At 42.6% G+C, this 15,879-nt stretch overlaps 1 protein-coding gene across 1 annotated transcript in view; it reads left to right on the forward strand.

The window, feature by feature from the left end:
• Positions 1 to 15,879, forward strand: part of Sim1 (SIM bHLH transcription factor 1) — a 79,989-nt gene that overhangs the window by 8,427 nt on the left and 55,683 nt on the right. The window contains exons 3-9 of the mRNA XM_028860263.2: positions 1,823 to 1,905; positions 4,940 to 5,029; positions 5,493 to 5,601; positions 5,737 to 5,822; positions 6,361 to 6,560; positions 6,748 to 6,854; positions 7,494 to 7,641. Coding sequence (XP_028716096.1) covers positions 1,823 to 1,905; positions 4,940 to 5,029; positions 5,493 to 5,601; positions 5,737 to 5,822; positions 6,361 to 6,560; positions 6,748 to 6,854; positions 7,494 to 7,641 — 823 coding nt within the window. The remainder of the gene's footprint in view (positions 1 to 1,822; positions 1,906 to 4,939; positions 5,030 to 5,492; positions 5,602 to 5,736; positions 5,823 to 6,360; positions 6,561 to 6,747; positions 6,855 to 7,493; positions 7,642 to 15,879) is intronic.

Here is a 15,879-nt window from a genome sequence, read left to right on the forward strand (position 1 = left end):
TGCTAATGAGGGCACAACCCGACAGAGCAAAACAGGCGCCAAGAGTTCTGAGGCAAGATCTTTTTACACGCCCCCGACAACCCCGCGACCCCACCTGGTGATTTTTTTTCAGGTCTTTAGAGTACCAGGCGGTTCCAGGCGACCCTCAAATTTTTCCATTAAAGACGTTTGTTTGCCGAAAACGCAAGTTTTGCTAGCTTGTGGGGCTGCGAGAGCTGGTCTCAGACAGCCGCAGCCGCAGCCCACCAGAGGACCGGCGGGAATGTCCTGCCCCCTGATCCCACGAAGCTTCTGGTTTCCAGGGGTTTTCGGGGCCCAAGGTCGACGCCGCCCAAGTCCTCGGTACTCCGAGCAAGGAAGGACTTTTCTCTTTTCCTAAGGGTGGCCAACTCCTTTAAGTGCGCAAAACTCGAGAGAAGGAGAGGGGAGGGGGAGGCAAACCGAAGGGGTTTGTATGGGTGGCTGTGACCAGGCCCTTCCGTACTGGTCCACGAGGATGACTGGGACTAGGATCACGGAGTCACCCGGGGAGGGAATCTGAGACGTGCTGGAGCGTCAGGAAGGATCACGCTGCACTATTAACGGAGGGAGGCGGTCGCAGGAGTGGAGCCGCAGTATTTGCAGAGCAGTGCGGAAATCGTTAGATTTATTTAGGTGTGCAAACACCCAGAAAGACCCCATTTGAGCCTGAGGGGCGCTTACCGTTACTCGTTGTCAGGGTTTTGATCACTTGCTTAGGAAGCAGGTCCTAGCTAATGCCTTCAAAAAAGTCTAACCGGATGTTTTATTGTGAAAAACTCTTTCCCTTTCTATACTACAATTCGAGCGTGTTTGTCTCGGTGTACGTTTCAAAGTATTTGTCACTAACGAAATAGATCACCTTAAAAAAGAAAACGGTTAAATCTTGTTAGTGATGTGAAAGGATTTAACTATTGAAATAATTTTATCAGCAACATTTAAAAGACACCCATAAATAGTTGAACATGCCTATGCACTTTTTTTGGTTATTTTTATTTCATTCTTGATACAGGTAGTAGACCATATTGATTTATATTTATATTAAAATGGGGATTCTTATATGTATATTTCTTAAAGCATATTCAGAAAAAGTTTGTGCCAAAGGCTTGAAAGGTTAACGTGCTAAAACTAAGGGAAGGAGCTGCCTGTCTTTGTTAATTGATGGAAACCGATTCTAAGTCCAGAATAGAGAGAAAATCGTGTCCAACAGCTGGCACCTCAGAGTAACCGACTCCAAAAAAATTGCTGGTGGTTTTTTGGGGCCGCGCGCGCTCGCGCGGTGTGTGTGGGGGGGTAATGGGGTGCCAAGGATGAGGCAGAGGGAAGCTGGAAATCAACCAAAATTAGGGCTTTCTCCAAGAATATTCAGGTCAGGCTGAAGGAAACCAGCGTCCAGAAAGCCCGGCAGCCAATCAGAAAGGCCACCTGGGACTGAGCCTATGTGGTCTGTGGCCTCTGGTTTCTTTGGGTGGCAATTGCATTGGCAAAGTGTGAAGGCTCTCTCGGGCTGCTTATCAGGACGATGAAAACTTGGGACGAAAAATACTCTTCCCACCAGCTAAACAGAACAGGAACCCACTCCGAAGATAGCACTGGGACTGTCCAGGGCTGAGGCCACTAGAACTCCTGCAGGACAGAAGCTGCAAGCTGACCCCGTCTCCCACTCCGGCGGATCGGATCCCAAATGGGGCGAGTGTAACCCGCCCTGCTCCGGCTCCCGGAGTGAGAGAAACGTATTCGCACTCTAGCCCCCGACTGCCAGCAGGGCCCTGGTTCTTGTGCTGAAGGTTGTGTGTCTCCACAGGGCTTGGCGAGGCGTGGGGCCACACCAGTCGAACCAGCCCCTTGGACAACGTTGGTCGAGAACTCGGCTCTCATCTACTCCAGGTACAGGCACAAGATTCCCGATCGCCTGGGCACCACCCGGGCTTTTGTTTTCTCAGGGGGAAAAAAAAGGGAAAGGGAGATCACGACATCTCTCCTTAAATCTGAGTTCTTCATCTAGCTGGGTGAGGATGGGCCAGTGGTGCCTGGGAGGCTGCAGGGGAAGCAAAGTGACAACCAAGACTCTAAGGTTGCAAATCAGCCTGCCAAGGCCCCAGCAGGGCTCCGTCCAAGGGAGGGGATTCCGTTTGTCGCTTTTCGGCTAAGGAAACTGAAATGTGCTGCGCCAGGCCTGGGAGGCAGGACTGAAGAAGCATCTGAAATGAAGAATTTGCAAAGGAAATAACCGGAATCTGCTGTAAATGCCCTCGGTGCTTTAAGCTGGCGCATTCCGAATCCAGCTGCGTCTGCAACTCATTTCGTCTCTTCCCGGCAGTTCCCAGGCATACTCCTTTTGCCAGTGCCCCTCACTTCAGGCTAGCCCAGGCTCTGTACAAATCCAGCAACACCACACATATGCACCCCCAATGATGAGTTTAAACAATGTGAGGTGGCCATCACCTTGTTATTTGCAGTGCAGAGGGTTTTTAACTGCCTGTTGGTGGCTTAAGTCGCAGAGCAAATATTTTAAATAATAATGCTCCCAGTGGCATTTTTCAGTGTGACACTTGTCCCCCACCCTGCACCCTCTATTGTTATTCAGGTCCACTGGGGTCTCCTAGAGTGGTAGCCTGGAACCTGAGAAGTCTAGTGAAGCAGCCAGCAATGGCTGAGTCCTTCACTTCCCTTCACCGTCCTAGAGACCAAATAGGTTTTAGTTTTCCTAACAAAAGGACTTGGGTATTTCCCCACTGATCTGGCCTCCACTTTGAATTCATCTAGAAAAGCCCATAGCCCTCAGTACCAGCTCTCCCATGCCAGCTCTCCTTGTTCCTATATATTTTTTTCCTAGCAATATGAGCAGGAAAACAAAACCCGAACAGCTTTTCCCTTTATACTTTTCTTGGGTTTCTTTCCACTCTTCACTAGGCTTCTGACAGTTCTTCTTTAACACTCTGAAGTTCAGGGGGTTCTTCACTCTCCTCTCCATTGGCTCCCACTTCCCTGCAGTCTGATTTTCCTCCCGTCGCCACACATCTGTTATCAAGGACTTAACTGAGCACATTCAACTAACAGGCACTGGAAGATGAGTGGTATGCCACAGGAAAAGCCCTGTTTCATTCTTAGGAGTGCTTTGGTGTTTCTGGTGGTGTGGGTATTACAGAGAAACGCCAGAACGGGAAAGAGGAGGCCTCCTCTCTAAATTGGAATGGGCCCAATTAGAGAGGACTTGGCGGAAAAAGCGTCATTTGGGCAAAGGAGGAGGTGACCCTCTTCTTTCCTGTGTTTCAACAACAACAATCTGCTCCATTTGTCTTCTCTTCTGCCTGTCTCTTTTTTAAAATGCCATGCCAATGCCTGTGATGCCATTTGGAAAAGTCTTAACTCCTTTCTCCTCTCACAGCTCCAAAGACTCCTGCAAGTCGTAAACCAGCACTTGTCTCCTGAACTGTTTAGTCCTGTAACTCCAGCTGGTATCCCAACTTTTGTGTCCTACTGCCAACTAGAAATGCAACACATTTAAGACAAGACTGCATTATCTCCCTTCTTAGACTTCTGCTTACATAACATCTGGGTTTCCAGGTGGAGAGAAGACACAGGCTCACAACAAAATCTCAATTTCTCCAAGTTTTCAGCCTTAGTTAATGGTGCTGCCTTCTGCATAATCTTCTTTCTGAAGTCAGGAAGTCAACCTTACTTTCTCTCTCTGCCACCAATTAATATAAAATTTGCATTCAGTGCCATCCTTAAATTAGACTCTCCCCTTTCCTAGATGTGAATTCAGGCCTGAAGCTATATGGGCTCCTCATCCAGACTTCTGTAGATAATTCTGCCAGGAAAAAGGAACACATAAAAACATGTTATTCTCTTGCTTAGATTCTGTTAGAATCACAATGCGTGCCAGGGCAATTGCAGGGTCCTCAAATTGACATTCCAAACTCTAAAAATCCACTGAGTATGTAATTATGTAGCCCTATCTCATACCAGCTTCACCAGCTCTTCACACATCAGCCCAGCCCTCCCCCAGTCTCTGACTTTATTACATCATTTCTTCTGCTTGAGATGATCTTCTCTTCAGTCCTTGCTACTTCCTCTTCAGGGGTCTACTGAACTCAAGTTCTTCAAGGCCTCTGTAATGCATAGTTTCTGGGTCTCTTGTCTGTTCAGCTCTATCTACTTCATTGTGTGGTCAACACATTCATCTTCAGGCTAGTTGTCCCTCTGAGCTCCTTAAGAGCAGTTTGGTTTATTGTAGGTCTCCACTGCCTCATTCACAGAGATGAAGGGACAGGGAAAGTCTAAGAAGTTTCTTTACAAAGAGCCTGCCAGCTTGATGCATCAGTGTAAACATACACACACATACAGTGTCACTACTTTACAGACTGGCTGCTGAGCAGAGCCTCTCATCTCCTAAATCCCCCTCTCCTGACTCTTTCAGAGTCTTGGCCAGCTTCCTTCTGTCTATAACCTCAAATTGCCAGTTCTCCCAAGTCAACCAGTGTCTGCTGTACTGGATATTTTTCAAGCCCAGCTATTACTCTCTTCACTGTTGATCACTGTCACCATGGAACCCTTCAATATTGACACAGGTTCTTACTGGAACCACTATCCTCAGGGCCTAACCTGTTTCCTGTTCCTGTTGAAGGCTGTGATCCGTCTCCCACACCCAGAACTTTTGTGTGCCACAGATCTTTCTTCCCAATGGATCTTGAGTCTTTGTAGGACACTAGCTTGTCTATAGCCTCACTCTGACCTGTCAATGTGCTGCACGCTTACAGGCCCGGGAAGTTCGAAACAGGAGATCCTTGTGGCTGTTCTGTGTCTTGTTTCTGGGCCTCTGTCGCAGCTCCATCTTTCTGCACTGACTGTGTCTAACTTCTGTTCCGCTTGCTCGCTTCATTCCTTCAGATCTCTCACTCTGTTTCTGCCTCCCCAGACTCTGGATGGCTTCATCTTCGTGGTGGCCCCAGATGGAAAGATCATGTACATTTCAGAGACAGCTTCGGTTCACCTGGGCCTTTCTCAGGTAGGTGAGTGGTTCATCCTTCCAGCCTGCAATGTTCACAGCTGGAATTGTGGGGAGGGCTTCCCAATCATTTTACATCTGCATTTGGGCACTGAAAGCCTCTCATGTGATGGGGGACTCAGTCACCCCCACCTGGATTTCCCACCTCCTTTAGCTTCTACTGCAGGCTTAAACAACTGCTACTTTTTAGAATTCTTACCATGAGCCAGACATAGTGGGAGGAGTTTATGTTGTTTTACAAGCCTTACAAGGGGTGTGACTGTGGACTATCATTGTTCTCACTGCTACTGATATTTATGATTATTTTACAGGTAAGGAAGCTGAGAGTTAGATAAGATGGACCAGGTAGCAAGCAGCAGAACCTATTCCATCTTTATGGCCCTACAGATGCCCTGATGCAAGTTCTCAGCTTCTTCTGGGGGCATTGTACAACCGCAGAGATGGTGATCCCTCCTCTTTACAGGTGGAGCTGACTGGGAACAGCATCTATGAATACATCCACCCGGCTGACCACGATGAGATGACAGCGGTGCTCACAGCACACCAGCCCTACCACTCACACTTTGTACAGGGTAAGTTAGACAGGCCTTCAGCACCTGCTCGTGCCCGTCAGCTTGGGGGCTTCCCCCAGTTCATCTCGGCTGGGACACTGCTTCTTTTGGCTGTCTGTCTCTGGTCCTGAGCCTTCCTCCTCTTCTTTCTCACAGAGTATGAGATCGAACGTTCCTTCTTTCTGAGGATGAAGTGTGTTTTGGCCAAGCGGAATGCTGGCCTCACCTGCGGTGGCTACAAGGTGTGTGGTTGAGCTGGAAAGTCCACTCCAAGGGTGGCCAGGCAGGGCTTGAGGCTTCTGGGGGTAAGGGAGGTGGGTTCCTGCCCCAGGAACCACACTTGTGAACCACATTTGTAGTGCAGCCCTGAAAGGTCATTAAACTTTGTGGGCACCTGGGGGCCATTTAAAAGACTAAGCCAGGACAATGGGCTGTTTTTAAAGAGGAGCCTTTGGAACTGTAAAGCTTTTGAACCCCCAGTCATTTGGCTCTCAGTGAGTTAAGGACCAAAGCCTTAGCTGCAAGCTGGGGTTCTCTAGTTGAATGCTAATATCATTGGAGAGCAGGATCCCTGCCCCAATTCATCTGTGGTAGGATTTGGTTTACAAAAAGCCGTTTACATCTCTCTCTTCATTTTCTGTTTTACAAGCTCCGTCACTCTTTTGGGGGCACCTTATGATTTGAGGCCAAGTAGAATCTTAACATGTTTCAACTCCTCTGCATCCTTTAGGGAGCTCTTCCTGACCTCTGCTGAGTCTCGCCCCTCCCCCTCCCACACAGGTCATTCACTGTAGCGGCTACCTGAAGATCCGCCAGTACAGCCTGGATATGTCGCCCTTCGACGGGTGTTACCAGAATGTGGGCTTGGTGGCCGTGGGTCACTCCCTGCCTCCGAGCGCTGTCACAGAAATCAAACTGCACAGCAACATGTTCATGTTCCGAGCCAGTCTGGACATGAAGCTTATTTTCCTGGACTCCAGGTGGGTGGGCAGTCAAGAAAGGGACTCTAAAGAATGACAGTGTTTAGAGAGGGAGAACCTTCCCTTGACTTTACTAGCCCATTTTGCAGGTGGGGCATCTGACCAGGTTTTGAGAAATGGGGCCAGGAACCCAGGTAAGGGGTGATGAAAAGTCCTGCATTTATCCCTAGGGGATTTTTTTCCCCAGGGTGGCGGAGCTGACTGGGTATGAACCTCAGGACTTGATTGAGAAGACCCTGTACCATCACGTGCATGGCTGCGACACCTTCCACCTACGCTGCGCACATCACTTACGTAAGGCCCCACCCTACTCTCAAGGGAGTGGCAGAGCTGGAGGCCTGAAGTCCAAGCAGATTGCTGGGGGTTCTCCCTAGAGAGGTAGGGGTGGTAGTAGTACGGGAGACTCGGAAAGGGACTGCTGCAGCGACCCAGTCTGGTATCTCGGACTTTAATGGAGCTGGGAGGGGCGCTCCCCCAGTGGGGTTTCATTCTTCACCTGTAAACATCACTAAAGAACTGTTTAAACAACCTAGGCTGCTTTCCTCACGCACATAAACTCACCCTGCTTTTGATATGAGCTTAATCTCCCAGGATTGAGGATTTAGAGCTGGACTTTTCCTTATGCAGTAGAAAAAGCTAGTCTGGGAAAGTGGGAAACCATTAACTTTTAGTGTTTTCCTCATTGCTAGTGTGGAAGACAGCGGGCCCCAGGAGGAACCATACCAACTATTAGCATATAATGGATATCTATTAGTGGGGCTCGGGGCCGCAGTTCAGTTTAACCAGCAATCAATTGATTGGGAATTTGCCTGCCACCTCTCCCACCTGCACTGGCGCCTTTGTTACAGCATTGGGGAGCTTTGCACTCAAACCACCCGGCACTTGGACCTGTCTAGTACAGGCTGGTTCACTACCATCTGCCTCTCTTTCTAGTGCTGGTGAAGGGGCAGGTGACCACCAAGTACTACAGGTTCTTGGCGAAGCACGGCGGCTGGGTCTGGGTACAGAGTTATGCCACCATCGTTCACAACAGCCGCTCCTCGAGGCCGCACTGCATCGTCAGCGTCAACTACGTCCTCACGTGAGTGCCTGAGTGCCAGCCTGAGACAACCTTCTCCAACTGAGGGCCTGTGTTTTGTGTGCTCGGTCAGGCTCAGGTCTCCCAGGAGAGGCCTTTTGATGCGGGTCGAGGACTTTGAAGGCTCCCTTCGTCGTTTTCTAGGAAAAGATTTAGGAGTTTTCCCAATACTGTTCATATTTGCACTCTTTTCTCTCTTAACTATTCAAAAGAATCCTGTATTAAATAAAATTTAATGAGAGAGAGAGAGAGAGAGAGAGAGAGAGAAGGATCCGACGCACGAGCCATTTACTATTAACAAACTGGACATCTGTTTCACTTTTTCAGATCTCGGGTTTGAAGTTCTTAATTTCAAACAGAGTCTCCAATCAAAGTTAGAATTCTGAAAGAGCATTCCCCACCCCACCCCCTTGAACCAAAAAAGGGACCTGAGTGACCAGGAGAGTCTAACGTTAACCCCTAGAAAGCAAAGGCTGTGGGTTAGGCTACACGAATTTGTGGGTGCTAGATTGAAATATCTTCTGGATCTGTGGGGCGTGACAGACGCGGCAGCTGCTGCCTTGGAATCTTGTTCTTTCCAGAAATATACCTTGCAGCCGATGACACGGTCTAGTATGTGCCTGCTGAAGGAGCATATTCTGTGCAGTGTTTGTGAAAGTCAAGTTGCTTAGGGTTGAAGTCTTTATAAAGAAATCTTTTGTGTGTTCATTTATCATTCTTTTAAGGGGTTGAAAACTTGTGATTTTAGGGGACCTTAGAAATTCTTTACTTTGGAAGTATTGACACACTAGATACTTAGCAGAAATGCTATGTTGACATTAGGAAGTTGGTTAAAAGATGCTCTTTGGAATGGAGTATAAAATATAAGATGAGGTTTGGATTCATCCCACATTGCTTTAAGTTGTCAAATAAAAAATGTAGTAGCTGGAAATATGCTTAGTAGTAACATTCAGTGCTTTGTTTAATAAGAAAATTCGGTAGATTCAGAAAATAAATTTGAGTAAGGATTGCTTGATTAAAAATAATAGGTGGTTATTAAGAATATTTTAATTGCTCACTTTTTAGTAAACCATATTAAAAGAAAGATTTGATTTTTGTAATAGCAAGGAGGTAGTGTATTTTAATACAGAGTAAAAACATACCACATACCATTATTTTGGGTATCATGCAACAATCCATCTATCTAATGGGCACGGTCTTTCATATTATTAAAATAAACATGAGAAATTGGCAAGGCATAATTCATAAAATAAACCCATGAAGTAGAAGCATTAAAGAGAGAAAAATTATGTCTGCTTACCATGGAAAAGAAAGGAACATTGTTAAGGAAGGTGCTTTGTGTGTCTGAGCCAAAACAAGCATTTTATATAACCTCTGTTCTCTGATGGTGCCTGTAGTTAGTAATCATTCTTTATCAAACAACAGGGTATATAGCCACACAGACCCCTACAAATGATCTGAATGAAAGCTCGACCTCCCAATGGGTAAGCTTAATTTGTTTGGAGTCATTTTGAAACATTCTGTTTTGTTTTTCCAGTGGGCAAGTGTTCTTTTCCCTTCTGCTGTCTGCACTTTTCTTTACACACTTCTTGAGAGCTGTAGAATTAGACCCTTAACTTTACATCTGATTAAAAAGGAAGTGATGGTAGAAAATACATGATATAAGGAAGGAAAAGTAGCATTTACTGAACGTTTTGTACCTCAACTGAAAACAGAATCACACACACAGAAAGAAGCATGTATGCACAGGCACACAAAATGGAAAGCTGACATTGGTTACCCTTTTTATGAGTCTGTGCTCCAATTCTTTGTATAAAAATTCTCAGAACAATTTTTATAACTGCAAATGTGGAAACTGCTTCAGATGAAATGTCATCAGTTGGTTTAGTGTGTGTTGACAGGATTTCCATAATGAACAGGTTGCCATTTGTTTGATGTGTATATCACACATCTGGCTGGAAGTTACTAATTTACATTGTCTTAGCAAATTAAATACATGGCTATTGATTCTCTATGGTAGTAGTGAATAACTGCATTTGTTTTGGGGCTACTTCTTCATGCAGCCAAAGAGTGGTAAGTGAATCCTTTCCAAACACATCACCTCAACAGTGCCCTTACATACTAAGCAAGCTCCCAAATAACCTGAGAGACCAGATGTTTTCCAAATGTAAACTTTTATATATTGTACACTTTGAAGTGATTTTCATGACATGAAAGTGGAGGAAACATTTTAAGTAATCAATCATCAAATGAGAGTGTGATGTTTTGGTAGAAGCTATGTTTATAAAAAGTTTATTTTTCTAATTTTCTGATGGCAAACGTATTGTTAAAATACACTTAGGAAAAAAAATCAGTAATTATTATCTAATAAAAGCACCAATGAACCTTGCTTTAATAATTAGCTGCAATAGTGCATGTAGGGAAAGTAGGATGGTTTTAGGACAAGTGATGTTCTTTACCGGCTTCAATATGAACACCGAATTTTGCAAATCTGGAGAGAAAAATGCAAAGACACCATAGCATAAAGAATCTTAGCTTCTCTGGTGTCTGTGGTGCAATGTAAGACCTACTGTGTTTCTGTAACATCACCACCACAATAAAACAAAAACATGACTAGTTTATGATTTTCTCTAAGACATGCATAATCAAAGAGAGTTTCCTTATACAGCGAGTGCTCACAGGCTTTAAAATGTGTGCTAATGTGAGAGACACCCTGTCTTTAGTATTAAGAGGACAGATAAATTGAGAAAGTAACTAACCACAGTGACTGCTGGAGAGAGGCCTGGGAGTGTAAAATACAAAAGGAAAGCACACTGTCTGAAGACTTGAGTCTGGAACTCATATGTACTTCAGTTTAATTGGTAGTAGTAATTATTCATAGCTAGTTCAGATGGAAAACATTAGTATTTAATGCGAAGAAAATTGAAAATGTGAAACACCCAATAAACTATGAAAAGTAATTTAACAGAAAATGGAAAATACTGGTTCTCCTTATGATTATAGACAGTGTATATTTTAAAATTAAGAAATACTCTTCTACTTTTAAGATAAATCAATGGAGTCCAACTATTGTTTAAAATATCAACATTTTTTTAGACCTATATGTTGAAAGAATAGTACACTGTTGACATTTCCCACATTTCTTTTATGCCCCTCTATGATTGTATGTGGTTGATTTTATGTGTATATTTCCTACAAATAATTTCAAATAAAGTTATGGACATTGTAGTTATTGCATCCTTACATGTCCTGCCTAGCTACTGTACGTGATGGCACATTTATAGTATTCTGAATTACTGCCTATAGATGTTAGTGAAGGTATAGATTAACATTAGTTTATATGTGCCATTAAAATCAGTCTACTACTATTTATCGTGTTCATTGATGGGTGACTTTAGCAAGGCTGAGAGACAGTATTTGCAGTATTTTGTAATGGCCTCTATAGCCCTAAAGGGTGTCATATTTTAAACTTGATTTTTAATAAGAATTATAGACTAATACTATTGTGATATTGTGCTTGGAAAAGAAAAGAAAAATTAGATTTTGAATGGTCTGACAGATTAATATTTTCAGCTTTTTTTTTTCTGGTAACGAGTTTGCCTCTGCTTGTTTACTGAATTTAGAATTTAAAACACCGTTTTTAGTGAAAATCTCAAGTGGTATTGGAGGGTGATTTATAGATCATATAGAAGGAAGTGGTTTTCTGTGTAAAGACTTCAATTTCTATGTTACTAAAAACAACAAACAGAGCCAATCCAGATTTGTGGCTATCTACTAAATATTTCCGTGATTTTGTAGAAAAGTTGGCCAATGCCGAAGGAGAAATACTTAACATCAGAGAAAAATGTGCTTCGCATTGTAATTAACACAGACCCCAAGCTTCTCATTCTTGTTTGCACATGGTTCTCAGTTAAATATTGTGAGAAGCCTCATACTTTTCATAATTAAAAAGATTTTAAAATGTTAGCATATTTGGTGAGTAGAAAACTTTATATATTCTTACTTTAACCAATGAATGTTAAAACACTCTCAAATTCATTTCTTCTTTCAGATAGGTTAATGGTGCCAAATAATTTCAGGGTTAATATTTAAATTTTTAAAATTTATTTAAGGACCAGTGATATTTCTATTGCTAATAAGATTTAAGCAATACATTTTAAAACTTGGTGAATAATATGTAATCATCAAAATCATTCCTCTTTTTTGTTGCACATGATGTCAGATAAAAGAAGGCCCTGCTGACTTCCTGACCTACAGTAAATATCAAATAGTTCCCTCTTATGCCTCAGATCGGTGGAGTACTTGTGTAGATTTAATCTTTTTGATGGCTCAAAAATAGTAACCATGCACAATATATACCCATATAATAGAGCCCATCCTTAATTGTATTTAATATCTACCACAATAATATTGAACATCAACATTATCCACAGATGATCTTTTATGTATCTTAATAATTATAGAAACAGATTGAAGGCACACTGGTATTAATAGTAATTTATAACTACCAAAATACTCTATTAAAAAAAAAAGACCTAAGAAAGCATCAGAGCTGTGAGGTTCAGTCTCCCTTTTATGTACGCAGCACTAATAATCATTTTAATCTTGGTCTTCATAACATTTTCTATTATATCTTAATTAAAATTATTATTTTGTTTGTTTTTTCAAAACAAGGTTTCTCTGTGTAGCCCTGGCTGTCCTGGAACTTGCTCTGTAGTTGAGGCTAACTTTGAACTCAGAGATCCACCTGCCTTTGCCTCCTGAGTGCTGGGATTAAAGGTGTGCACCACACCCAGATATCTTTTTTTTTTCCCTTTGAAAAAGTCTTACTGAGTAGCCCTCAAACTACAATTCTACTTAAACTTTATGAATGCTGGAATGTAAACATGCTCCTAGTCATATTTTATTTGAATTCATCTTTTTTAAACTTGAAAATTTAGTGTTCTCTGAAGTAACAAACTCTGAACACACATTTCTTTCAAAGTATGTCTTAGTTGTTGGGTTTGTTTCTTGAATGTTCTGTGTAGTGGTAGGATCAGATATCTAAGTTCTCATTTGCTGAGTGAGGAAACTGGAACTCACATAGGATAAGTGATAGAATCAGGGATTAAGTTTTAATTTTTAAAATTGTTATTATGATTATTATTTTATTATCATGGACCATGTGCATACAGTATGCAGTACCTGTGACGGCCAGAAGAGGGCATTGTTTTCCCCTGGGACTAGTTACAGCTGGTTCTGAGCGGCTATGTGAGGCTGGAAACCAAACCCAGTTCCTCTGGAAGAAGAGCTGTGCCATTACCCCAGCCCTCAAAAACCAGGAATTAAGAAAGAAAGAAAAAGGAAAAAAGAAAAAGAAAATAAAAGCACTCGTTCTTTGCGAATTTCTTTGGTTATATTCATCCCCATCTCCCAACTCCTCCCAAGTCTACCTTCTCTCCCTTGATTTTCCTATCCACCCAAAGTCCGGGGGTTTTTTGTTTTGTTTTGTTAAAAACAAAAAAACAAAAAAACAAAAAAAACCATTCAGCCCAATTTGTGTTGCTCAACTGTCACACTCTTAAAGAAAAGTGTCCTTTTCCCAGCAGCATTTCCTATCAAATGCCAATAGTTTCTAATCTAGTGGTGGGATTCCATGCCTACCTCCCTTCACTCACGCTGAGATTGTATCTGGCTTGAGCTTGTGCAGTTCTTGTGTGTGCTGTCTCAACCGCCATGAGCTTATATGTGGAACTGTCTGATTGTGTCTGAAAATACAGTTTCCTTGAAGTTATTCATCATCTCTGGCTCTCAACAATCTTTTTGTACTATTTTCATAGAAGGGTGTGATATCTATGTCCCATTTAGGGCTAAATGCTCCATAGTCTTAGGATTTCTGTGTCAATAGCCATCTCCTGCAAGAACAAACTTCTCAGTTAAGGGTTGAAAGATGTTCTGATTTGTGGGTATAGCAGTAAGTCATTAGAAGTCATTTTAATATTATGTCCATTTAGTAGAATAAGAGTACTAGGTTTTCGCCGGGCGGTGGTGGCGCACGCCTTTAATCCCAGCACTCGGGAGGCAGAGGCAGGCAGATCTCTGTAAGTTCGAGGCCAGCCTGGGCTACCAAGTGAGTCCCAGGAAAGGCGCAAAGCTGCACAGAGAAACCCTGTCTTGAAAAACCAAAAAAAAAAAAAAAAAAAAAAAAAGAGTACTAGGTTTTCCCCTATGGTCTATGACTTACCTTACCATAGATTCTTGGCTTCAATAAAAATGAAGATATGAGTTCCATCTGTTGGAGTAGACTGTAGATTCAATTAGAAAGTGGTTGGATATTCCCATAACATTTGTACCACAATTGCACCAGTTGGAATATCTTGTTAGGCCCATCATTATTATATCTTGCAGGGTTCTCAGATAGATGAGCTATCTATCACCTCAAATATTCACTTTTTCTTTGTGGTGACACCATTAAAATCATACCTTAAAGAGTTTTTGAAATATAAGTTATATTGTTAACTGTGACTACCCTATCATGTAATTGAGCATCAGAATTTATTCTTCCTATCTAGCTATAACTTTATGCCCATAGACTAATCTGTCCTCATTCCTTTTATGACCAGAAGCTAGAATTAAAGGCTCTGTGTCAATGACAGCATCTTGCCTTTCTCTGTATGAGGGTGAGAGTGCAGCTGGTGTAGGGGAGGAAAAGTCAGAGGGGCAGAGTTGAGTTTAAGTGAGGAAGGCCTATAGTGGTCAGCCCATCCAACTTCAGAGTGGGCTTTAATGTGAGTTCATGGTGGAAGATTAAAAAGCTGCCTTGACATTGCAGCTTCAGAACTGTGCATTCAGATATTAACATTTTTGTTCCTAAAGCATAGTGATGGCATCTTATCAGTGATATTTAATTAACAGCATAGAATTTCCCCCCAAGTCTTATTAAGGATATTTTTAATATTACTATAATAGTAATGTAGGTTATACATTTTTTTTTTATAATTTCTTGCATCTCTCTAGATTACAGATATGTTGTTGTTATTACTCATTTCATTTCTGCTACCAGGTTTAACATTTTATGTTCTTGTAAAACATGTTAAATCAGATGTTAGTGATTTGCTAATGTAAGTAATCCTGTTTATCAGATTTGACACAAGTTATCTTTTGCGGTAGTGGAGTATTTCAAGACTGACTATGTGTGCTTCCATTTCTTCCTTTGAGAGAAATGGTTCAATGATAGCAGGTGTCCCTTGTGGTTGTACTTGAGTGTTGGGAACGTCCACTCATTCCTTTTGCTACTGTGCTAGTGTCTGATCGCTGGGAACTGCCTGGTTGCTCCTTCCCTTCTGGACTCCACTTCCCCCTTTATTGCTGCTGTGACCTAAAGAATATAGACTCACAGACCGCCCCTTCCTTTCCGGGTGATGACTGCTTGGTTATCCTCAGGTGTGAGCAGCCTCACCTCTTCTCTGGCTTTCTTGTTGGTGGGAAAGGGTTCTGGTCTTTGAGTCATATAATAGGAAAGCATGTGTCATTGCCTTATTTGGAGGCTGAGACATGCAAAAGTGGTTCAAAATTCAAAAGGAGCTTTATTTCAATTATAGGAAAGTGTGCTTTTGTTTCCTTACGGTCTTGTTTTCGGGAATACTGTTATATTTGGTATAAGCTCTGAGTCTGTAGCTGGACCTGGTGATATAAACCTGCAGTCATAGCTATCCCAGAAGCTCAGGCAGGAACATCACGAGTTCCAGGCCTGTCTGGGCTACAGGGTAAATTCAAGTTTAGCCGTGGCAATTTAGTGCAATCTTATATCAAAATAAAATACAGCCTGGAAGTAAAGTGCTTGCCTAGTATGCCTGAAGCTCTAGGTTCAACCTTCAGTGTGTGTGGCACTGTGTACCTTAATAATTTACTAAAAAGCTGCTACTGCTCTTCTTCGTGTTTCTCTCTGTGCTTTATGCCCATTGGGTTTTGATGCTTGTCTTTCCAGATGAGCAGGTAGTGATAGAAAATTCACTGAGTTACAGTGCTGTGTGTTTACGCCGTTATACAAAGATGACTTGGCTGGGGCTTAAATGAAATGTGGAAATTTCTGATGAAGACCTGTAATCAAGAACCTGCACCTTTTGTCTTGGTTGAAGGACACTATTCTTCCTTTCCTGTGTTCTGGGCATTCCAAGTTCTAAGGATCTGGAAAGAAAAGGATTGTCTATGGTGATGGCAAAGCCCAGAGGGTTGAGAAGAGGCTTATTTTGCGTAGGACAC

Source organism: Peromyscus leucopus, chromosome 8a, assembly GCF_004664715.2.
Source record: "Peromyscus leucopus breed LL Stock chromosome 8a, UCI_PerLeu_2.1, whole genome shotgun sequence".
Classification (NCBI taxonomy): Eukaryota; Metazoa; Chordata; class Mammalia; order Rodentia; family Cricetidae; genus Peromyscus; species Peromyscus leucopus.